Source organism: Typopeltis vanoorti, chromosome 10, assembly GCF_054136105.1.
Source record: "Typopeltis vanoorti isolate ZY-2024b chromosome 10, IOZ_Tvanoo_1.0, whole genome shotgun sequence".
Lineage (NCBI taxonomy): Eukaryota > Metazoa > Arthropoda > Arachnida > Uropygi > Thelyphonidae > Typopeltis > Typopeltis vanoorti.
In genome coordinates this window covers 42,136,742-42,163,271 of record NC_143558.1, presented here as the reverse complement: position 1 = coordinate 42,163,271, position 26,530 = coordinate 42,136,742, and the positions used below count along the sequence as shown (strand labels likewise).

The 26,530-nt window shown below is 35.1% G+C and overlaps 1 protein-coding gene across 5 annotated transcripts in view; it reads right to left on the bottom strand.

Moving 5' to 3' along the window:
* Nucleotides 1-26,530, bottom strand: part of LOC150102365 (mitotic checkpoint serine/threonine-protein kinase BUB1 beta-like) — a 386,807-nt gene that overhangs the window by 232,717 nt on the left and 127,560 nt on the right. For all 5 annotated transcript variants that reach the window (XM_090399214.1, XM_090399217.1, XM_090399216.1 and 2 more), the window contains exon 5: nucleotides 14,172-14,320. In XM_090399214.1, the coding sequence (XP_090255340.1) occupies nucleotides 14,172-14,320 (149 nt within the window). The remainder of the gene's footprint in view (nucleotides 1-14,171; nucleotides 14,321-26,530) is intronic.

Sequence of the window (26,530 nt, the reverse complement as noted above, 5' to 3'; positions counted from 1 at the left end):
AGCCACTGCAAAAACTTTTATACCTCCATACTTAAGAATTTCTGGTTGAAAATCACCTACTCCAGCTGCTTTTTCACATTTCAAGTTTTTGATGGCTTTTTCTACCTCAAGTACTGATATGTACTCCTTTGCATTCCTCTTGAAAAGTTTCTAGTACTGTTCTGCCATCCCTTGGCTCATTTAACAATCCTTCAAAGTACTCCAGACATCTAGGAAATCTTTATCTTCAGTTTTCCTGACACCTTTTATCATCTTTGATTCCTTTTACAGTTCTTTTCTCCATTTCTAAGCTTCTTTAATAGCTTCTAGAATATTTTGCCACCTTCCTGATATTTATTTTCCATACTCTTACCAAAGTCTTCCTATGACTCTTGTTTAACTACTTTTACACATAGCTTAGCTCTCTAACATTTTTCTCTGTATTCTTTTAGGGTATCTGCTGACTTATTTACTAGAAAACTTTGGTATGTAATTTCTTCTTTTCCTTGACTGCTTCAACTTCTTGTGTCCACCACAGTGTTCTTATTTTTATATCCTTGCATATAACTTCACCACATACATCCCTAGCTGAATCAATGTATTCTTCAGAGTTTGCCACAGACTCCAAGATTTGATTCTTGTTTTCAAACTACTGCAAATTTTCTTCAATAATGTTTGAATAGTTGAGTCTACAATTTACCTGCAAAAGCTGCTCAACTTCAATTCTTTTTAAAACTTTCTTACATACTGTTCTTTTCAACGTGATATCCATTTTTATCCTGCTTAGCATTGGTAATGGTCACTTCCAATTTCGAATCCTCTTGTATCCAGAACCATCTTTATGATATCACTATCAATGATGCAGTCAATGAGGCTTTTCTTATTTCTTGTGTCTTCTCTCCATGTGAACTTCTGCACATTGTTATGTTGAAATATGGTGTTAGTAATGATTAATCTGTGTCCTGAGCAGAAGTCCAGCCAGCCTGGTTGGCTGAGTGGCTAGCATATCTGCTCTCCAGCCAAAAGGCTGTGGGTTCAAATCCCGCGAAGGGCATGGATGTTTGCGATTGTCTGTGAAATTACCAATGGTAGTGGTAGATAGTGTTGGTGTAGATGATGAAGGTAGTTGAGGTTGGTGGAGAAGGAGAGTTGTAGAGTAGGTGCCCTCCCTCGATGAGTCTCTGGACTCCCTGGAGGTGTTACGTAATAATACTTACCGTTATTATTGGCACTGCCCTTTTCTCCAAATTTCCCCAAAATGTTCCTATATGTCTGGTGAGATTCATTTCCTACTCTGCTGTTCATGTCTCCAACAAGGACCACTTTTTCCATTGTCATTATGTCAACTGCCTGTTCTAATGACCCAAAAAACTCCATTTCTTCCTTAGAAGAATTCTTCTGTGGGATCATAGGCACAAATAAATTTCATTGTCCATTTCTGCATTTTGAAGTTTGCCCACATATGGGCAAAACTCACTTGAAACTGATTTCCAATCAAGAAATTTACTTCATGTTTGGTGTTGAATGCTTGCTACTCCTTCCTCTCCTTGATCACAATTGCCTGAAAATAGCATCCTATACTTATTTAGTAATATCTCACCTGCTTTTGTCTTAGTAATGAGAATTATGTCTACATCATACTTTTCCAGTTCTTCTGAAAGTTTGATTTCCTTTCCATTAATACTCCTTATATTGATGGTTCCTATCTTCAGTTCTTGATGTTGGGTTTAATCTTCTTCTGGATGTTGAGTTGGAGCTTGTTCCAGTAGCCGACTTTTCACTGTTCACCCTGGTTCCTTGACGAAAACTGTGGGGTCTTGAAGGATATTTTCTTGATCATAAATTAGTAAATAATAATATTTGGTTTACCGATCAAGTGTTGATCAATTTTATTAACTGAACCAACTAGTTTCACCACACTTATCTGTTGGCATCTTCAGGGCACTTACATATAGGTTTAAACACTTACAAGTTACAATTATGCGTAACTGCAAAACTGAGAAGAATAAAAAACTGACTAGAATAATTACAAATAAAATAGTATCGAACGTGAGTGAAACACGTATCGCATGTACAAGATCAGCTAGCTGTTGCTGAGGAACTTGCTGTAGTTTGTAAGGTTCTGATTAGGGTTTTTCATATCTCTGGGAGTATTAGGCCTTGGTTTCTGTTAAGTTTACAGTAGAACAGGCGACTGTGGCTGCTTCTTTGAAAATTCTTGAATGGTAATCTTCCTCTATGTAAGGGGAACAGCTTTTGTCACACTCGATGACAAAATCTTAGTTGTAGAAAAATGAGACGATAGGCCAGAAATGTCCTGTCTGTTGTTTTTGACATAGCCAATGTGTTCCTTTTGCCTGATTTCGAGGCTTCTCGAAGTCTGTCCGATGTAACTAGAGCCACATGAGCATGGAATATTATAAACTCCAGCATATTTATAGAAAGGATGATTGTCTTTTGGAGATCTTAGTAGTTTACGAATAGATTCTATTGGTTTAAATGTTACTCTTATTTTGTGTTGTTTGAGGAGATTGGCGAGCTTGTTGGAGATGCCACTTACAAACGGAATTGCAATCGTTTTTATATATTCAATATCTTCTTGTTCTTTTGTGGTGGTTCAGAGAAAAGGACTTTATTGACTAGTCTTTTTGGATAGCCGTTCAAGTACAGATTGTTGGAAATAAATTTTAACTCATCTTGAAGGGTCTTGTTGTCCGTTGTGATGCAAATCACTCTTTTCTTTAACATGTGTACAATGCTGAGTTTATGTGAGATGTGGTGAGAGGAGTTGAATTGTAGGTAGCGACCTGTATATTGGTCGGTTTTCTGTACACCGATAGATTTATACTGCCATCAATTTGTTTTTTGATTAAGATGTCTAAAAACAGAAGTTGTTTTTCTTTTTCAAGTTCCAGAGTGAATTTAATAGAATGATGGAAGGTGTTGATCTTTTTGAGAAAATCATATAGGTCATCTTTGTTATCGTTCCATACGATGAAGATATTGTCCACATATCTAAACCAAATTTTAGGTTTAGGAAAAATTTGTGATAAGATTTTGTTTTCTAAGTCTTCCATAAAGAGGTCAGCACATGAAGGTGAGAGTGGGCTCCCCATTGCCAAGCCTGTTAATTGTTGATAGATCTTATTTTTCCAAGAAAAATAATTGGAGTTTAGGCAGTGAGCAAACAATGAAGTTATATCTTGTGGGAACAAGGTACTTAAGATGTCAATGACCTCTACTACAGGAACGTTTGTAAAGAGAGAGGTGACATCTAAGCTGGCTAGAAGATCATTATCTGATATCTTGATGTTTTTTAGCTTTTCCACAAAATGTCCAGAGTTTTTGATGCAACTCTCTGAGTTGTGGATGTGTTGCTGTAAGAGTTTCGAGAGATGTTTTGACAATAATTAGGTAGGAGAGTTGATTGCATCAATGATTGGGCGTAAAGGAATACCATCTTTGTGCACTTTTGGCACGCCATAGAGTCTCGGAGTTAAAGGATGCATCAATTTTAGTTTTTTAATCACGTCTGTTGGCCAGTTGGATAAATTGCGTAGTAATTCATTGGTATCATTGTGGTTTTTTAATGTTGGATCTTTTGTTAAAAGATGGTATACAGACAAGTCAGATAGCAGATGGTTGACTTTGTCCTCATAGTCCTTTGAGTTCAGTATTACAGTACTGTTTCCTTTATCTGCTTTAAGTATTATGATGTCTTTGTTGTTTTTTAAATCACGAATAGTTCTTTTATCTAGTGAAGAGAAGTTTTGTTTTGTGGAATAGGGAGAGGAAAGTATTATACAACTTTTTAGTCTTAGATCATTTGCTGTGTGAGGCAGTAATAATGAGATTCCTTTTTCTAGACTACAGATGAAATCTACCTTAGGAATCTGTTGAGGAGCTATTGCATAGTTGAAACCCTTTTTGAGAATATCGATTTCAGGTTTCTTTAAGATGTGGTTTGAAAAATTAAGAATAACTTGGTTGTCTGGTAGAGAAGGTTTAGACTCATTGTGGGTGGCATAAAGGTGGTTAAATTTTTTAATCTGGGTCTGTCTGCTTTTGTTAAAAGCTTTGGTGAAACTGGTATTAATCATTTTAATAAGACTTGCCAAATTTCCTCATGTAAAGAGCTGAAGAGATCCATGAACAGTTCATAACATTGTGAGTCAATTTGACTATGCACAAATCTTGTGTGATGTAACCTTTCACGAATGAGTAACATCGATGTCTTGGAATAAATATTTTTAGATTGTCTAGTATTGATGGCAGTATGAAGCTATCGGTGTACAGAAAACCGACCAATACAGGTCGCTACCTACATTTCAACTCCTCTCACCACATCTCACATAAACTCAGCATTGTACACATGTTAAAGAAAAGAGCAATTCGCATCACAATGGACAACAAGACCCTTCAAGATGAGTTAAAATTTATTTCCAACAATCTGTACTTGAATGGCTATCCAAAAAGACTAGTCAATAAAGTCCTTTTCTCTGAACCACCACAAAAGAACAAGAAGATATTGAATATATAAAAACGATTGCAATTCCGTTTGTAAGTGGCATCTCCAACAAGCTCGCCAATCTCCTCAAACAACACAAAATAAGAGTAACATTTAAACCAATAGAATCTATTCGTAAACTACTAAGATCTCCAAAAGACAATCATCCTTTCTATAAATATGCTGGAGTTTATAATATTCCATGCTCATGTGGCTCTAGTTACATCGGACAGACTTCGAGAAGCCTCGAAATCAGGCAAAAGGAACACATTGGCTATGTCAAAAACAACAGACAGGACATTTCTGGCCTATTGTCTCATTTTTCTACAACTAACCATGTCATCGAGTGTGACAAAAGCTGTTCCCCTTACATAGAGGAAGATTACCATTCAAGAATTTTCAAAGAAGCAGCCACAGTCGCCTGTTCTACTGTAAACCTTAACAGAAACCAAGGCCTAATACTCCCAGAGATATGGAAAACCCTAATCAGAACCTTAAAAATGGAAGAAATGAACTTTAATACAAACTACAGCAAGTTCCTCAGCAACAGCTAGCTGATCTTGTACACGCGATACGTATTTCACTCACGTTCGATACTATTTTATTTGTAATTATTCTAGTCAGTTTTGTAGTTAAGCATAATTGTGAGATTGTTTAAACCTATATGTAAGTGCCCTGAAGATGCCAACAGATAAGTGTGGCGAAACTAGTTGGTTCAGTTAATAAAACTGATCAACACTTGATCGGTAAACCAAACATTATTATTTACTGTGGGGTCTTGTTTAACCGAGCGACACCCCAGCCAGCATGAAAAGCCCAATAAAGCAAATAAAAGCCAATAAAAAGTACAATTTGGTCAGCTAAGTCCCAAACTGTCAGCCCATCCTCATTTGTTCAGTACCCAGTAGATCCATACTAACAGGATGCACTATGTGAAGGTGAGGATTGGACATTGGGACAAAAGCCTGAGTCACTTGTCCACATTCCTGAAAGCAATGTGAAGGTGTCCCAGTTATTTTGCTTTGATTCTTAAGTTACCTAAAAAAAAATAAAAAAAATACTTTTCACCCAGAAATATGTAAACCTTCACTAGATGAAGTAGAAAAAAAAGTATAAAGAGCTCAAAGACAACAAGGACCAGTAATGATGTAATGGTAGCTAAACTCATTAAATATGGAGGAAATAAATTAACCATTTATATACACATAAGTTAGTAAATTTAATATGGGAAAAAGATACCCACAGAATAGAAAGAATCACTAACCATTCTAGCATATAAAAAGGGAAACAAAAATGAATGTGAAAATTACAGAAGAATATCTACTGTAAGCAGGCTACAAAATTTTATCTAATATTATACTAAAAAGAATATTACCTTATGCAGAAGAAAATATAGATGAATATCAAGCAGGATTCTGAAGCAGGAGAAAAAATAGACTAACAGTTGACCAGATTTTTATACTTAGACATTCTAGGGGGGGAAAAAATGGCAATGTAATCTGCCAGTCCATATTTTATTTATAGACTTTAGAAAAGCCTATGGTAGCATTTGTAGAGAAGGCTTTTAGGGAGTATTAGATTAACTAAGAATATCTTATAATACATTTAATCAAAATTTGTGCCACTGACAACTGAAATATCGTATTAGCTAATGGAATTATATTTGAACCTTTTGATATTAAGATAGGATTGAAGCAAGGAGATGTTCATTCGTTCAACCTTTTTAATTTAGCATTAGAAAAATGCATTCAAGAAACCGTAAAAGATAACACAAACAGAACAGTAATATTAGGATATGCAGACGGCATATGCCTTGTTGGAGAAAATGCTAAAGACATTGGAATAACATTTAAAAAACTCAAAACTGGTGCTGCTGGAAAACTAGGATTAAAAATCAACCAGGATAAAATTGGATATTTACAGGTATGCAGAAATCACAATCAAGGGGAAAACATCCCGTTTACCATTGTTAATCGTGTACCATTGAAATTTAAAACTGCTGCTTCATTCAAATATCAAACATTGATTACTTGAAATAATAAAATTAGCACAGAAATAAAAACTAGAATACATGTTTCCAATAGATCTTATTCACTACATCATTTGCCATCTTCTAAATTCTATCAAGCAGATCTAAAACAGAAATATACAAGACAATCATTAGACCTATTGTTTTATATGAAGCAGAAACCTGAAGCATAACAGACCAAGAAGATGCAAAAGCATTACAGATCTTTGAAAATAAAATCCTCAGAAACGTCTACAGACCTGTAAGAGATAACACAACAGGTGAATGGAGAAAGCAATAATCAACAGCTATATAAACTCAACAGATCCTCACTTCTAGCTGATGAAATTAAAGCATGGAAATTGAGATGGCTTAGGTATGTGGAAAGAATGGATGAGGGGAAAATAGCTAAATAAGCATTCGAGATGAAGCCTTATAGAAAGTTACCTACAGAGAGACTGCAGATACTCTGGGATAATATCAAAAATATATTTGGATAATATCCAAAAAGACATAGCTCAGATGTGAATCCAGGACTGGAATGAAAGAGCTCAAGAAGAAAGGAATGGAATAAGTTTGTACATACAACAAAGAACCTTAGCGCTTCAGCAAGTTGAAGAAAAAGATTATCATGTAATATTTCATATCAATTAATACATAATTCTCATATCTAGTGTTATCATTGAAGGGGAGAAAGAAATGAAGGACATACGAATTGGTTGCCAACATGCGAAATCACGTGCTTTATAGATAAAATTTCCCAACTGTTATACATGCAAAATAGTTACCACTTTAAAAACTACAATGATCATAAAAGAGAAGTTAATTTTCTGACGTGCAATAATAAACAACTCATCCCAGAAGACGGATTGATTACCCTATTATCGGAATGGATTCTCCTTTTTGTGACATGCGCAGAAGTGTCGAAGGGTCTCAAATCTGTGGGTGTACTATAGCAGCCGACAAATTTTGATGGTAAAAATTTGGAACATAGTATATGGAAGTAGTGTAGTATGCCATTAAAAATAACTTTGTAAAATGTTTTAAATCGGTAACTAAATTATTTCATTCTGGTGAGTGATTTTCTAAAATAGTTATCCATAAAAATGTATAGATAGAAAATTTTTAAAATCTGTAACATTTATTTTTAAGATGGATATAGGTGCACTAATCAAATTTGGGTATCGAAAAAAATGACGCACTAATCGAGGTGCACTGATCAAGGGATTACTGTATTTATAATATTGTGGGTCACTGATGACACACACACCATAGCAAGTTATTTCCACTCGTGATTTTTGGTTGGCTTTCAACTAATGCACAAGGTCTTTTGTTCGTGCCTTTTATGTCGAGTCAGTTGTTTTTCATTGATACATTGAAATATAAGCCTGCCAGACATGAAGTAAATGATTTATTGTGCATAAATTAATTATGGAAAGTGTCTTTCTAATAATGAACTTAGCATTACAAGAAAAAATTTTAGTGATACATCTGATGAAATAGTTTAGTAACACAATGTGAAATATCAGAAGTTACAAATTATATCATTTGAAGAAAGTTTTTCAAGTGATACATCAAACAAAATAGAGGTGTTCCTATCCTACTAAATACTATCGCATTTTATCCAGTTCTGCACATGTAGATGACAGACGATAACAGCACTGATGAAAACAATGATAAAAAAAAATGGCCAAATCCACTTGAAAACCATTCTTTTTGATACTTTTTGCAGGTATCCCTGGTTTCAAAGTATTCGACACTAAAAATACAAGATTTCAAGGAAGTAAAAACTTTAATTGCTCTTGGGTTTTTTAAGCCATTTGAAATAATAGCAGACAAGTTTGTATGCATTTCAAATACTTTTCAAAAGATTATCAACATGCCTGAATGAGTGGATCCTACCACTAAAAAAAAAAAATAAAAATAAAAAAAAAAAAAAAAAAAAACTGAGATCAAAAGATCTTTCTGGCTTTGTTACATAGTTGGAATTAGTAAAGTCCAAAATGCATCTTTACTGGTCCAAAGACCCTGCATTACTACAAAATTTTCCATGCAGTATTATGTCTCTGAATCATTTTGAAATTATTTTCAGATGCTGCATTTTAAAAATAATGAACAAACAAGTTCAACTGATCATTTTTATAAAATCAAAATTCTCACTGATGCCCTGAATAAAAATATCCAGAAATATTATGATCTAGCTGAATTTTTCAGCTATCTAAAATTTTTTAATAATATCTAAAAATGTTGTCATTTTCAGATATTATATAAAACAAAAAAGCAAATATGGAATCAAGTTATGTTCTGCACCAGGGTATGCTCACAATTTTCATATGTTATTATTATACAGGTATCTCCATGGAGTCAATAGACTCTCAATAAAAAATTGGATATGCAAAAGACGATTCCTACAAACACTGTCATGTCGCTTTTTTGAAAATATATTAGGAAAAGGATGCAAACATTATATACTGATGATTGGTACATGGGCGTGGATTTGGCAAGAAAGTTAATTCATGCAAATACTCATTTAGTTGGAACACTTTGGAAAAACCATGGAATTTCGAAAGTAGTTTTAAAAAAAAAATCGAATCAAGGGGAACTTGTTTGCACAAGATAACACTGATATTACAGTTTGAAATGGAAATATAACCGATATTCTCTCATTATCGAAAGATTCAATTATGTATTATTACAAAAAAAAAAAAAAAAAAAAAAGACATGATTGTACTAGACTAAAAATGATTAATAATTATAACAAAGGTATCAGATCAAATGACAGCATACAGCAGTCCTTCATTAAAAAGCATCAAGTGGTACAAAAACCTAGCATTTGAGCTGCCACTAAATATATGGATAACATTCAACAGTATAAAAGATAATATTTCAATTAGTTATATATTTAATGCAATGCCAAGATAAAGACTGAGAATAGCGATATTCTCCAAAACTACAAAAACGAAGGAACTAACATGAATTGCAAAAAAAAACAATTGCAGATCAATTGCCTTAGCATCCCATAATGCAAAACAGATCTAAGGCAATGATGTGAAGTCTCATTCATCTCATCTCATTTTCCTTTCCACTCTTCTACCTTGCGGTGTCGAGGGTTCATTAATTATCGGACCTCAACAGTTCTCAGGATAAGATGGTCAGCCCTATGCCCCAGTCCTGCGTCCGTAGTGGTCAAGGCCAGTTCGCCTGCCTTGCGGGACGAAAAACCCTACTGTCCACACCCAAGACTGGCTAACTTGGCTATGGCTCAGAAAGATCCTTAAGCCCCTCATGTCAGTGACGGAAATCGAATCCAGGACACTCCTTTCCCAGGCATATGGTTGAGGCGCATAGCCACTCAGCTAACTGCACGGATTTTATAATAAATTTAGTTTAATCCTTTATCCAAGTGTGAGCAAACAAAGTTTGCACCTGAAAGTATCTTCAGGACTGGGGTAAGGTGGTACAACACCAGGACAACTCGTTGCAAAGGTGGAACAAGCTACCAACACTCCTGTCTCACCAGGGCAGCTCGTAGCTGTGTTGTACCACCTTACCCCAGTCATGAAGATACTTTCAGGTGCAAACTTTGTTTGCTCACACTTGGATAAAGGATTAAACTAAATTTATTATACTCTAACCAAGTGAAAAATAAACTTTCAACATCTTTCTCTAAATCCAGAGTAATTTATTAAAAAAGGGTGGTACACCATTTGGCAACTCCTATAGGTAGAGATGACCTGCAAATGCTTCTGCCTGGTATCTCAACTTGGGCCTGGCTCCCACTGAAGAGACCTCAATAAAGGTCGAAACTAGTCTGGGTAGTGGCCCTTCCCTTAATGCATAACATTAGACATATCCGCAAGGAGATGTGTTTTGCATTATAGGAGATACTGAGACAGGAGTGTTGGTAGCTTTCTTCACCTTTGCAAGTAGTTGCCCTGGTGTTGTACCACCTTACCCCAGTCCTGAAGATACTTTCAGGCGCAAACTTTGTTTGCTCACACTTGGATAAAGGATTAAACTAAATTTATTATACTCTGACCAAGTGAAAAATAAACTTTCAATAACTGCACGGACTTGATATGAAGTCATCATCCTCTAAATACAAGTAGTATAGTCAGTGAAGATAATGTGCAAACTTTTTTTGCTTGCACTTGGATAAAGAAATAAACAATATAATTTCTTGACAGGTTGAGTTTAATTTATAAGTGAAAAAAAACTTTTCAGGAATACTGAATACAGGAATTCTTATATTTGAAGGTACTACACTGCATATATTTAGAAATATTGGTCAGATGGTTCTTTGGATTTTAATTAAAAATTAAAATAATAATTTAATATTATAATTAAATTATCACATAAACATACAGAAATTTGAAATATTTAAGTGTAACCAGAATTTGTTCAAAGAAGATGTCAGTGAGAGAGAAAGAGAAATTTTTCTCTTTCAGGAACAAAAATAGTTTTATATTTATCTATTAAGGTCAGTGGTGAAATTTAAATACACTCATTCCTTGACTTACATCAGGGTTCCGTTCCAACCAGCAGAACTTAAGTTAATACATTAAATCAATGGAGTTATAAGGATTAGGGACCTAACCATAATAAGTTTACTGTCATTGTAATTTTTAAACCTTATAAAACTGTACTGTGAATCACTGCCACTATATAAAAGGAGAATAATCATCAAAATCTTCATTACCTTTCCTATGTGAAGGATCAGGCTGCAGCTCCTCTGGTATAACCTTTGTTTTTTTGAGAAAATATCCAATGCGCTTTGCTTATTCCTCTTTTTTTCATCATAAATTTGTTCATAGTAAGCAAATGCATCGTATACTTTTCTTTCTTTTAGTGTTAAACGGTGATCAGCATTCATTTTTGAAATTATGGATTCTACAACCGTGTTAAAATAACTCTTTTTATTATGCTGACATTTTGTATACTTTCCTTTCTATTAATAAGTAGCATTCAACATTGGGATCATGTCTTCAGTCATGTTGAGAACATCGCTAACTGCAGAGAACATTTCTGCAAGTCCCTTCACTGTGAATTGTTAAACTACCTCTTCTTGTTTCTCTTTTCCCTCTTTATTTTCTTGTTCTTCCTCTTCTGCAACACATTGTTCCTCTAATTTGACCCAATTCTTCATTGGTCAACTCTTCAGGGGCACTTTTTATTAGCTGCATTATGTTGTCATCATTCACATTGAGATTCAGATTGTTTGCTAGACCCACTATTTCTTCACTCAATTAACAAAAGGTTTTAATTTTTTTTTCAAAATTTCCAAAATCGTACACAAACCCTTTTAATGTCATTTTCCATATGCCACTCATAGATTGAGAGGTCACTTCATCCCAAGCCACAGCAATATTTTTAAAAGCATGATAAATATTGAATGCTTTCCAGAATTGCACGAGTCTGATCATTTCCTTCAGTGGCAGAAATGACTTGTGAAAAAGTTCTCTGTAGATAATAAGCCTTAAACACTGCAAAAACTCTTTGATCCATCAGTTGGATCAATGAAGTAGTGTTTGGAGGGAGAAACATGACCTTGATCTTGGGGTATCACCGACATAAGGTGGATGAACCCGAGCATATCTAGAATTAATAAAATTTTAAATTCTACATTTTCTTTCATACAACAAGCTTTCCATTTCACTTGCATAACAATTGATTAAGGCATCCTCACACAATTTTAGAGTCATCCACGACTTCTTGCTCCGATAATGAACTGGAAGAGTATGCTTCCTAATGTTTTTGAAGGCTCATGGATTCTCACTGTGCCATATCAAATGGTTTCAGTTTATATCCAACCACATTACCCCTTAACAGAATCATAATATGGCCTTTAAGAGCTTTGAAACCAGCATAGATTTTAGCTTTTTTGTGGATGAATGTCTGTTCAGGCATTTTTCCCCCACCCCCAAAACAAGGAGGTCACATCCGTATTAAATATTTGCTGTGGCAAATAATTTTCTTCAGTAATAATTTTATCCGATTTCTCCACAAACTCCTTGGCAGCCTTCTCATCAGACTTGCAGATTCGCCATACATTTTCACATCATGCAGCGCAAAATGCTGCTTGAATCTCATAAACCAACTGAAAGAAGCATCAAATTCATAGTCATAATCGGGCTCTGCTTTCTCCTTCAACATGCTAAAGAGACAGTGCCTTAGCAGTTATGGTTATAGTGCTAAGGAAGTATACACTTTTGGTTCAGGTCCTCTATCCATGATGCAAGTAGCTTTTCCATACAAGCAATAGGACCTTATCATTGCTTCGTCACTATCATCGATTTAATGGAAGAAGATCCTTTCACAGCTTCTACGATTTTATCCTTATTTTTCAAAATGGTAGTCACTGTAGAATGAGACCCCAAAGTCATGTGTAATCACATTGAAGGGCTCACCAGCTTCATGTTGCTTTATAACTTGCAACTTCATTTCAAGATCAATTGCTAACCTCTTTTTCTGTGATTTTCACTAGGTTTTTTGACTGGGCATGTAGGGCCCCGTGTTGCACAAATATCGTGAAATATTTAACGATAAATACACAAATAATCTTTTTTCTCAAACACAAAATCAACAGAGGAACCGTTGAAGACACATGCCGATTGCCAAGGGAGGTTGCTGCTGAATGTGTTGTCACTGCACATGATGCATTGTTGCTAAATAGAAATCTTTTTACTTTACACTTGCTTGCATCTTGTTTGAAAGTATAGTCTAAAATGTTATTTATTTCCTTATGGGATCACAGACATATCTTCGAGCAGACGTAAGTCGAGGGATGACAGTAGTCCTGGATGCAAAATGTGTTAATATCAGTACATAATTACTTTCGAGTGCTTACTTAAACAAAGTAAGCACTTTTTTGATATTTTTATACACACATAATCTGTTTCGGTCATGATACTGAATAAATTATTAATTTTTATATGGATTATGAAAGCCATGCATCAAAGATACAAATCTAATTTATCCTAACTAGCCATGATAAAAAATCTGATTAACTTATATATGCACAACAAAGTTAAATGCTAATGAATTAGGAGGAATGGATTAAAAATCTAATCGACTGCAAGTAGTTAAGATTTCTATAGGTATGCTGGGTAAATAAACAATAATGGAAGTATAGTTCAGACTTAAAAAATTGTCTTCACACCTAGTAAAAACTTCCTTGAATAGCATGGATATGAGAACCAAGTCCAGTACAATTATAAAGATGGGTACATAATTAATACAACTGGAGAAGTATAAACAAAGGCAGGTGGTGTTATCTTTGTATATGCTTGCTAGCTTTCTATTTCTATATTATATAGACAAATATATTATACATTTGTGTGTGTGTGTGTGTGTGTGTGTGTAATGAACACACACACACAATTATTGAGTATCAAAATTTAACCCACCATCATTCTGTGGAGTATTTCCAACAGCAATGCTTATTTCTTAATCCACATTGTATTCATTTAAGATGATAACTATTTTTAATCAGCTGTAAGGAACGAATCACTTTCCACAAACCTTGTAAAACCACACTTGCCTCTGAATAGAGGTACGATACCAGATAGATCGTTGCATCTTTTCTAAAAACCATTAGAGTATACATTTTCTAGGTTATCTAATTAATTAAAAATAGATTCTAGAATGAATAACAAATCCTATTTAATAAAAACATACCTATTAGTGCTGGCCCAACACGATTAACACTAACTTTATTTTTTGCATGTGTTTTCAAAGGGGCTAATGAAATTCTTTCTTGTAATTGAGGATCTTCATTTTTATCCATATTTTCAAGAATTGTTTTCTGTAATCTCATTTGGAAATGCCTATAATATAGAAACAAGGCATGAAATAAATCATTAACTATTTAATATGCAGACGTTATTGCCAATACCTTCCAAATGATAATGATTGGAAATTTACCAAACATAAATTTTTGCCCCTAATAATGTCCCCCCTCCCCCCAAACACACATTTTTTGTAAACAAATCACATTTACAGCAGCCTAAGCAATTAAGCTCTTTTCCATAACTATTCTGTGTAAGTGTAAAAGTGGTGCAATTATTTTTGATGATAGTACAGAAACTGGCGATAACGATATTCAGATAAATAAAGTATTTTGAAATATGAATAAATACTTGTATTTCAACACGAAGTAGAAAAACCATTAGAAAGCTGTTTCCTATCAAAAGGCAAAAATATCCAGAAATGTCCGAAATAGATGTAAAAATTTTACTCTGCATAATTCCAAAGGCTTGGTCAGAAAGTCCAATCTTGGATAAATGAAGTGAACACTTATATCATCAATTTATATTTCCTTTATGTAACTGAATACAAGAGTTCTTGTATTCTGAATACGAGCCCATACACGAGAGGGGTTGGTTGATCAACCTATAGTACACTAGTACTGTATATGGGTAGTGGGTTGGGAAAGGAGGAACTTGTTTAGATTTGATTTAAAAGACTGTATATTGCATTTCTTGGGAAACAACTGGGTGAAGACTGTTCCATAATACAGCAGTCGCAGAGATGAAGGAAGAGGAAAAGAAACTTGTTCTGTTTGTTTTTTCAAGGTGCACTGTGAAAGGATGTTTGAGCAGCAGCTGCACATGTTCCAAAGAGCTTAATATTAAGTGGGGTAATTATTCATGCTATTTTAGATGAACATTTCTCATGGAAATATTTGTAGAATACACATTGTGGAAATCAAACATCTGTGAGAAAGTGAGTTGGTAAGAGATGGATCATTAATAAGTCTAACTGCTCTCCTCTGTATTGACTCAAGCATTTTGAGAGAGCTTTTAGGGCCCCCCCCCCCCCCCATATGTGAGAGCAGTATTCAATAGCTGGGCAGATTTGTGATGAGTATAAGGTTAACAGCTGTTCAGGATAAAAGTAACGTCTTGAGTAAAAGAGAAATCCTAGTTTTTTTTGAAGCTGAGGATGCAATGGTTGCGATGTGTTTATGCCAGGAGAGGCTTGAAGTCAGGGTAATATTCCAAAAAGAGAAATCTCGAATTTTCTGGAAATGTGGGTATTTTCAAAAATAATAATTGGGGGGGGGGGGGGTAATGAGAAATAAAATGGAACTGGGTTTTATTAGCAATGAAATTGATGAGGTTATCTGAACCTCAATGGAGGATGGATTGGAGATCATAATTGAGGGTGGTGATGGTTGATGTTCTGTAGGTTGAGGAGAGGTGCAAAGTGCTGTCAGCTGCAAAACTGTGGATTGGGTTTGAGGTCAAATGAAGTCATTAATAAATATATATATATATATATTTAAAACAAATTATAAAATTTGTTTTAAACAAAATTTAAAACATTATAAAACAAAAAAACACTAAACACTGAAGGTTAAAAAAAAAACTATGAACGTAGAGAGTTTCTATACATAATAAATGTGAAAACATTGTCGCTGTATTTAAAGCTGTTCTTTCGTTTGATGCATTGTTAGGAGAGTGCGTGTTTGCAACATCACGTGAACGCCAGTACATGATTACAGCTGAATGACTATCTGAGAGGTTGTAGCTCAAGTTATTATTTAGATGTTCAGGGTTGAGGATGATTTCCCTAGATTCTATGATTTTTCTCTCCAATTCATCATGACAATGAAAAATGTTAGTAGATCTGTCCCAGCAGACCGTATGACTTGGGGTTTCATCATTAGGATTAGCCGAGAAAGAGATATGGCTTGATAAGGCACTAGCTAGCTGTCTCTTGTAAGCAATATCCCTCATGTGTTCCTCCATGCATAATTCAATAGATTTGTCTGTCTGGCCAAAATAAGGAATGTCACAATCACACCAAATTTTGTACACACCAGGAAATTTAAGATGATGACAACATGGTTTTTGGGTGGCTAATTAAGGAGTGGATTTTTGGAAGTGGAGTGAACAAAGTTCTGTTATTGTATTTTTTAGAACCTTGGCTAATTTTTGTGAAACTGAACTTATGTAAGGAATAGATATATTGCCTTTAAATGTATTTATTTCTTCTGTGTGATGACTAGGAGGATTAAGAAGGAATTTTTCAATAATATTTTGGCCAGACAGACAAATCTATTGAATTACACATGAGGGACATTGCTTACAAGAGACAGCGAGCCAGTGCCTTATCAAGCCATATCCTTTTCTCGGCTAATCCTAATGATGAAACCCCAAGTCATACAGTCTGCTGGGACAGATCTACTAACATTTTTCATTGCCATGATGAATTGGAGAGAAAAATCATAGAATCTAGGGAAATCATCCTCAAACCTGAACATCTAAATAATAACTTGAGCTACAACCTCCCAAATAGTCATTCAGCTATAATTATGTACTGGCGTTCACGTGATGCTGCAAACACGCACTCTCCTAACAATGCAACAAACGAAAGAACAGCTTTAAATATAACTACAACGTTTTCATACTAATTATGTATAGACTCTCTATGTTGTTCATAGTTTTTTTTTTTTTAACCTTCAGTGTTTAGTGTTTTTTTCTTTTATAATGTCACCTGATGAAGGCTGTTATAAGCCGAAACTAGTCGTAATTTATTATTAAACCCCCTTTTACCTAACTCTCGGTTTAAGTCATTCAACTCTTTTCACAATATGTATTTCAACCGAGTCAATAATTCATCATACATATATACATATAGGATGATGATGAACAGCCTATTTTTCTACCCAATGCAGGGTGAAGGCCTCTCCCATTGAGGGAGGTTTGGGGTCTACTACTCCTGTGGTGACCCGGTCCATATTGGGAGAGTATCTATACTTAGGTGAACGAATGTATGAAGGGGGAAGACAATCACAAACATCCATGCCTAAGTGGGATTCGATACGCTAACCACTCGGCCAACCAGGCCAGCATATATATTAAGATAACCAAGTAATTTTATTAACTTGGTTATTTTAACTCCTAATCCCAAGTATGCAAACAATTAAGTTTGCACCTGAAACAAAGTTCAAGTCTAAAGATAGTACAACACCAGGGCAACTCATTGTAAAGGTGGAAAAAGCTCTGATCACTATTCTTAGTATTTTCCCATACTGTAAAGCACATCTCACTAGAAGATTTATACTGCAATGCATTATGGGTGGAGTCACTACCCAGACCAGTTTCAACCTTTTTTGAGGTCTCCTCAGTGAGTAGCTAGACCCTAAATACCAAGGTTTTAGTAATACGGAGTTTGCAACTTCTATAGGTAAAGGTGATAAGGCTCCGTAAAATGATGAACGTTTGCTGCTCCATACTGAAGTTTGTTGGCTGTCAAGAGGCATCTGTTTGAGACGGTTTTATGATCTTTATGATACCATTGTAGAGTTTTTTGAAGGCAAAAAAGGCTTTGCTCAGTGATGAACTCAAAGCTATCAGGCATGATGCTGCTTATTTATCAGATTATTTGCAAAATTTAATTAAATTAATTTGCAGTTACAAGGCTATGATATCAATCTAATCAAGGCCAAATCTTCTATCTCAAGATTTATTTCAAAGTTAAATCTGTTGAAGCGAAACCTAGGCCGTCATGAGCTCTACCAATTTCCCAGCCTATCCAAGTTAGATGGAAAGCACAGGGTGCAAACTGATGATCTGTAAGTTTACTGTGACTATTTGAATATGCTGTATGAAGATATGACTGAGCAATGTAAGGGATCTACTTTCGTTGGAAGCTCCAGATTGGATAATAAATCCATTTTCCAATACTGAGGTAGTTGGAGCCATGGAGAAAGAACTAATTGAGCTACAAAATGACTTTGAGCTGAAACCAAAATTTACATCTTATCAAGAGTATTGGTTGCAGAAAGAGATCTCTGCTCGCTATCCCTCACTGCAGGGAGTGGTTAAGAAGCTCCTCTTTGCATTTCCAACATCATATTTAGTGGAACGTGGTTTTAGTGTGGTCATGCAACTTCTTTCGAAACAAAGAAATAGACTCCAGATAACTCAACGTGGAGATTTAAGACTCCTGCTAAGTGATATTAAACCAGACACAGGAAAACTGGTATCACTCCATGAAGCCCATCCATCACATTAAGGATTTTCTGAACATTCAATAGCTGCTACTATTGAATAGTATTATAATACAATGTTTTATTAGATTTTAATGTAAAGTTGCTATTAAAGTTAAATGTTTTTTTGGATTTAAAATAAATGTAAATTGTAAATTAATAATTTGTTTCAAAAATGTTATTACCGTACCTTGTGGATTGTGTGAATTGCTTTTCTGAATGTAGGGTGCGGTCAGATAAGGAAGGGGGGGCACTGATGATGAGTTTATGGAGTCGAGGGGGGGCAGTGGCCCGAAAAAGTTTGGGAACCACTGACCTAAACAATTGCAATGCTGTTACATTTGGCATTTAGGCAGCAAAATTTGCTCTGTGAATTTCAATGCCTGAATCATTGGGAGTTAGACCTTGCAGAGGTTGCAAGTCCAGTTCGCAAGTGAATGAAGTTGCTACTGCCATTGTGGAGTAGTTTATAAATAGGGGTTGCTTCCTACAATGCATATGCTGTTTCAAGACACATGGATATGACTCACATAATTCTCTGGAAAATTCTACAGAAGATTCTGCATTTCTACCCATTAAAGAATCCTGACACAGGAGTTGAGCCTGCAGGACTTTGAAAGTTGAATGACATTTGCTTTGACATTCCTTGCTTGAGTGGAGTTGGATGCTACATAGCCAGGGATATTCACTTTCACCTGAACGGAGTTGTGACCCATGATTGCTGGGTATGGGAAAAACCCACATACAATCCAATAAATCCCTTTGCATTCACCGAACACTACTGTCTGATGTGGGTTTATAAGCTCTATTTATCACTGGACTATTCTTCTTTGAGGATATTTACCAATCAGGTCGTGTGACCTGCCAATTTTTTTATGCCACAGCTACAGCAGTGCCTGTGCATGGATGCAGTCATTTGCAAGCAGGATGGGGCCCCTTTCTCATATCTGTTGATCAGTACATTAGATTCTTTGAGAACATTTCACAGAAGCCAGAGTGATCAGATATGTGTTTCTCACTGCATGGCCACTTTGTTCACCTGATCTGATACCTGTGACTTCTAGCTCAGGGGATTTCTCAGAGACAGAGCTTATTGGGATCATCTTAATAACTTGTCAGTGCTGGAAGACAACATAATGCAGCACATGAACAACAAGTTCTGACCAGCAGCTTTCTACCATTGAACACACTGTGCAAAGGATGCAAATTGTGGCACAGTGGAAAGTGTAGCATATTGAACAGTATAGCCTGTGAAATGCATAATGGAAGTGAATAAAATGTTATTTATACTTATGTTGCTTTTCTCCTTCTTACAAAATTCAGTATAAAATTCACTGCCAGCACAAATGGTAGTGAATTTTGGAACTACTTTGCTTTTCTCAGATTGCTTCCACATGATGCACAATGTATTCCTCCAAAGATTCATGGCATTTCGGTCACTGGTGGTGCTCCACAAGGATACTTTATTTTTGTATTACCCTGTGTGTGTGTGTGCATGCACGAAAGTAAAATTCCAGGGTTACAAATAACAAATATAATAAACTTGATATATAACAAATTATCCAAAGTATAAAGAACAGAATATAACTGGTATTTGCTTAATGACTTAAAATACATCTTAAAAGTCACAGCTATATAACTGAGAGGAGACCTCCACATAGCCTTCACAGGAATGCAGAGAACTGACCAGGGCTTCTTACCTAATGTCCAATCCTCACCTTCTCATGGTGCACTCTGTTAAGTATCTGCCTGGATACTGAACGGATGAGGATGGGCTGCCAATTTGGGATTTAGCGAACTAAATTGTATTCTTACTGGCTTACACCAAAATTTCAAATGATGGTGCAACATGACAGAATTTCATGCGGGGATTCGTCCAGTTAAACAAGCCTCCCCATTGTTTTCACAAGGGAACCAGGGCAAACAGCAAAAAAGTCATCTACTGGAACAAATCCTAAAACTTACCCCAACTCAACATCACCAGAGTTCAAGATTGGTACTATCAATATAAGAAGCATGAATGACAAATTAATGGAGCTGGCTGAGGAATTGGATAAGTACCAGATCGATATAATAGGGGTGACTGAAACAAAAAAGACAAAAACTGGCGAGATCTTTCTGAGCAATAAATACAAAATGTTATATTCAGGCAATGACAATCAAGGAAAAGAAGGAGGAGCCATAGTATTCAACACTAAATATGAGGCTAATCTTCTTGAATGGCAGGGAGTCTCAAGTAGAGTGATGTGGCAAATATGAGAATCGAGAACTGAACAATCAGATTTATTTGTGCCTTTCATTTAAACCTGGACAATGAGACTTATATGTGTCTAAAAATTTAGATCCTTGTTGGGGATCTAAGTAGCAGAGTAGGAAATGAATGTCAGACATACAAAACTATTTTGGGAAAATTTGGAGAAAAGAGCAAAGCTAATAATAATGGCAAATACTTGTTGGATTTCTGCTCAGGACATGGACTGGTTATTACTAACACCATGTTCCAACATAAAAATGTGCAGAAATTCACATGGAGAAAAGAGGTAAGGAATAAGAAAAGTCTCATTGACTGTTATTCTTGATAGTGATGTTTTCCTACTGGTAAAGGACACCAGAGTGTACAGAGGATTTCAAATTGGAAGTGATCAACATTTAGTCTTGAGCATGATAAAATTGAATTTTATATTGAAAAGAAGAACATGTAAGAAAGTTTTAAAGAGAATAAAAGTTCAGCAGCTTTCAGATGTGAAATGTAGACTAAAATACACAAATATTATTCAAGAAAAAATGAAAGAGTGAGAGCAGGAACCAAACTTTGGAGATTCAGTGGCAAGCCCCGAAGAAAACGCCGATTGATTCAGTCAGAAAGGCATGTGGTGAGATTGTCTGTAAGGATAGAAAAATCAGAACTCCATGGTGGACACAGGAAGTTAAAGAGGCAGTGAAGGAAAAGGAGAAAGCATATCAAAACTTCCTGGCAAATAAGTCAGCTTGTGCTCTTAGAGAATACAGAGACAAATGTAAGAAATCTAAACACTGTAAAACTGGCTAAACAAAATTCATGGGAGGACTTTGGCAAGAACATAGAAAATAAATATCAAGAAGATGGCAAGATATTCTGGAGGTTGTTGAAGCCCAGAAATGGAAGAAAGAGTGCTATAAAAGGAATTAGAGATCACATGAAAACAGGAGAAAAAGATATCCTTCAAGTATGAAAGGATGTTGAAAGTTTATTTTTCACTTGGTTAGACTATAATAAATTTAGTTTAATCCTTTATCCAAGTGTGAGCAAACAAAGTTTGCACCTGAAAATATCTTCAGGACTGAATATGGTGTTGTACTGTTGGATCCTACTTCTTCTTAATCTGTACTTTGGATCCACCATGTTAGTCACTATGATGTTCTTAAACAAAATAATAAGTTGCTAGTTGGTTTCTAATTCAAATATAGAGAAAATTTATATTTAAAGACTGTGCCACTCTATATCTGAATCAGTTCAATAATTGAAGAAAAATCAACTTTCAACTATTTCTCCTTAAAATATATACTGGCCGAGTATATCTGACTTACTTAATTTACCCGCTTTGGTTCGAATATTTTATGAATGGTGCAGTAAAAGAGATTCAGGCAAAATACAACTTTTGATTAACAAAAACAAACATTTCATTTTAAAATCACAAATTTTACACTTAAGATCAAATCACTAATTAAGATATTATAAACACTTAAGCCTTTCTGATAATACTGTCATACAAACTCAGACAATGGTAATTCTGTTATCTCTAATACAGTCTTCTCAGTTCCTTAAGTTCCAAATACAACAAAAATTGCAGTAATACTTCTTCACAAACAAACACTTTTAAATATACACTTTAGCTAATTCTCAGCAATAGTTACTGTTAATATAAGGAAATTCTAAAATGAAACTCGCACACTTCTCTGTATAGAAATATTAATGGTTGGAATAATCTTACCGATAATCTTCTATCTTCATCTGCTTATACATATACACTTTTTATAACTGTAAACACTTTAAACAGTAAACGGCACTCATTAAAATAATTCTTCTAAGCAATAACTGAATTCATCATCGGTCACAATACACTTAAACAAACGTTGTTGCATAAAGTACTACTGATCACTCATGAAATAGGGCAACACAATAATTCCTTAACTTTAGGTTTCATATGCACAGTTGTTTACTCCTTCGACATCAATTTAATCTTGAGTACCATAATTCTTAACACCACTATCATTAAACTTAACTTTGTTGCCTCTAATTATTCTCTAGTTACTTCGTGTTATGCTTCAAGTTTCCGTGTGACCTTGAAAGGTCGGCCCTGAAATGAAATCTCAACTCAAGTATTGCTAGTCTATTTAGTAGTCACTCAGCTGTTTTCCGTAGCTATAATTGTTATTCTACAACTTATTAGCTAACTGCCTCTCAACTAGTAGACTTTATTTAGCTGCTTGAGTGACTTGCCGACTTGCTATTATCGCACTGTGATTCCCGAATGCTCCGATTCCAACCTAATTACAATTTCTCGCTTATAAATCTCTAATGCATCTCTTAATTCCTCCATAATTTCAGCGTTCATCGCTTTTTATGTTCATTCTTCCCGCCTAAATTGTTCTCGTGATTTCTTTCTAAAACTCTTTTCAATAAACTTCACATGGTGTTCCAAAACGTGCTCACTCACTTACATACGTTTCTATGACAACAAAACAAAATATAATAAAATTGAGCCATTACATAACGTTAACTTTACAAACAGGAATAAATAGAGAATATTTACATTTCAAATAATGCGCAGTTAAATTATCAAATACAAGTTCTTACAATATTAACATAGTAATAATTAAAATAGCTTAATAATATTTAATACAGTCTTTTCATTATTAATACATATATCTTGATTAAATAATTAAATATTAGACAAATAATTAAGGTATATGAATATTAATTTGTAAAATAAGTTGTTTACATTAAATAATATTTACAAGTCTAGCCTTTGTGATGGAAGATCATGTTGGATTCTGAAGCAAATAATAATTACTTTAATCTCTACATAATCAGAATCCAACAGTACTACCATACTGGGGTAAGGAGGTACAAAAAAAAGTGGCACACCTTTTGGAAACTCCTATAGGTAAAGATGACCTCGCTATTGCTTCTGCCTGGTATCTCTGTCTCTGGCATGGCTCCCACTGAAGAGACCTCAATAAAAGTCAAAACTAGTCTGGTAGTGGCCAATCCCTTAATGCATTACATTATACATATCGGCAAGGAGATGTGTTTTGCATTATGGGAGATACTGGGATAGGAGTGATGTTAGCTTGGTCAACGTTTGCTATGCGTTGTACTACCTTACCCCAGTAAGGTAGCACAACAACATATTCAGTCCTGAAGGTATTTTCAGGTGCAAACTTTGTTTGCTCACACTTGGATAAAGGATTAAACTAAATTTATTACAGTCTAACCATGTGAAAAATAAACTTTCAACTTCTTTCTCTAAATACAGAGTAATTTAATAAAAAGGGCGCACACCTTTTGGAAACTCTTATAGGTAAAGATGACCTCGCTATTGCTTCAGCCTGGTATCTCCACCTCTGGTACTGGCTCCCACTTAAGAGACCTCAATAATGGTTGAAACTAGTCTGGGTAGTGACCAATCCCTTAAGGCATAACATTATACATATCTGCAAGGAGATGTGGTTTGCATTTTGGGAGATACTGGGATAGGAGTGATGCTAGCTTGCTCCAACTTTGCAACGAGTTACCCAGTAAAGGTCACTCGTTGCAAGGTTAAGGTAGTACAACCTTACTGTTGTACTACTTTACTGTGGTAAGGCAGTAAAACAGTAAGGTAGTACAACACCAACCTTACCCCAGTAAGGTAGTACAACACCATATTCAGTCCTGAAGATATTTTCAGGCACAAACTTGTTTTGCTCACACTTGGATAAAGGATTAAACTAAATTTATTATTATTTCAAGTATGGAGTAATTATTTTGAAAAATTGCTAAACAAAACAAGCAGTGATGATAGCACAGTGGTAAAAAACAATGCCTAGGCATGCAGTCAGGAATACATATCCCTACTTCATGTAGAAAAAGCCATCAAAAGCCTCAAATGGGGAGGCAGCTGGAGTACATGATATTCGACCAGAAATCCTCAAGTATGGAGGTATAAAAATCTTACAGTGGCTGCACTGCATAGTTCAGAAGGCCTAGAGAGAGGGACGAATTCCACATGATTGGAGTACAGCTCTCATAGTACACATATGTAAAAAGGGAAATAAAACTGAATGTGAAAATTACAGAGGTGTTACTCTGAGTGTTCCTGGTAAGATTTATGCAAGTATACTTGAGAAATGGTTGCGAAGGATTGTGGAAGGTAAGCTTGGTGAACAAAAGCTAGATTCAGGCCAAACAGAGGCGGTCAGGATCAGATCTTCACTTTAGGACAAATAGTCGAGAAATCATGGGGATATAACAAAGATCTGTATTTAAGTTTTGTCGATTTGGAAAAGGCATATGACAAGGTGGAAAGAGAGAAGCTATTCAATACGCTACAGTTATATGGTGTCAATAGGGCATTATATCAAGCAATACTTAGTCTTTATTTAAGTTGTAAGTCAGCAGTTAGAATTGAAAGAAGTACAGGAAGATGGTTTAATGTTAAATCTGATGTGAGACAAGGATGTACATTATCCCCACTGCTATTCATTATCTATATCAGTGCTTCCCAAACTTCTGGATGTCATGGCCCCCTTTGCAAAAAATTAAAATATTTCACGGCCCCCCCTTGAAAAAAAAAATCGTTAATAGAGATATATTATTATAATATTTATTGTATTTATATTCAATACAAAACATACACAGTGAATATTGCAAAAATCAAATGCATATATTACATTTTTTGCCTCTTACCGTTTGGTTCTGAAGACGATGCGGGCTGTTCTCGTAAAATATGAAATACTGTCCTTTTTTTTTTTGAGTCTGTTTCTGCTTCTTCTGATTGTTTGCAGGAATTTTTTTATATTTTTTATCAGCCACTTATCCATCTCAGGGCTAAATTTTTTAACATAGAATAGATCAAATAATATCACCACTTACCGATACTGGCACGCCACAGACTGATAACATATTAGTGAATATTACCTGAATAAGGGAATCCCCGGACCAGGAACATTTTTCTCTTTTGTGACTTTTCTCCCTTTACGGTAATTAAGCCTAACGCAAAACAGACAGGCAAAGGCAGGTTATTAAAATGTGCATATGATTGGTACGGTATTAACAAAAGATCGCGCAACCGAAAGAATAGCTGACAATTGAGTTGAAATGCTAACTCTCTTCAACCGAATTCCATATGTGAAACTGCCATAACATTCATTATATATATATATTACTTAGTTTTAACACGAATTTTAATACGTTCGGTTGGATTTTATTGCTGCTATGGGAAATAGAACTCGCACACATCTAATTAATAACAATAGTTTTTAGTTAGATACTGTGTTTGCCCATGCAACATATCGTTTTGTTTCAGTCTATATAGCATAGTTTCTAAGAGGGGGACATGTGATTCATTAATTAGTGTTTTTATCCCAGTTGTCTCTAATTGCACTATTTGTTGAGAAATATATTACACAGACTGCTCATACCTTATTCACTGGCATAATAAAAGTACTTGTTTTTATTGCCTCTGCAGTATAGTGGCTGTTAGGAAGGGTGTTGTTTACCACTGCAAGCAAGTTTCTATCTTTCCACATGAACTTGTTTAATCTTTTTTTCATGTGTGAAGTATATGAGAAACGTTTATTGGTAACAGAAAAATAGCTCGGATGACAGTGACAATATAAAACGAGTTTTGATATGTATATAAAGTCAATATCAACAGTCGCTGATTACGAACGCGTGATGAAAGGGACAGGAAGATTTGGAGCTTCCCTGAAGAGCATTCGAAGTAAATACAATTAACCACTGCTTTGAAATGAAACATATGAATAAGCAATATTTACTAATATTCATTAAGCG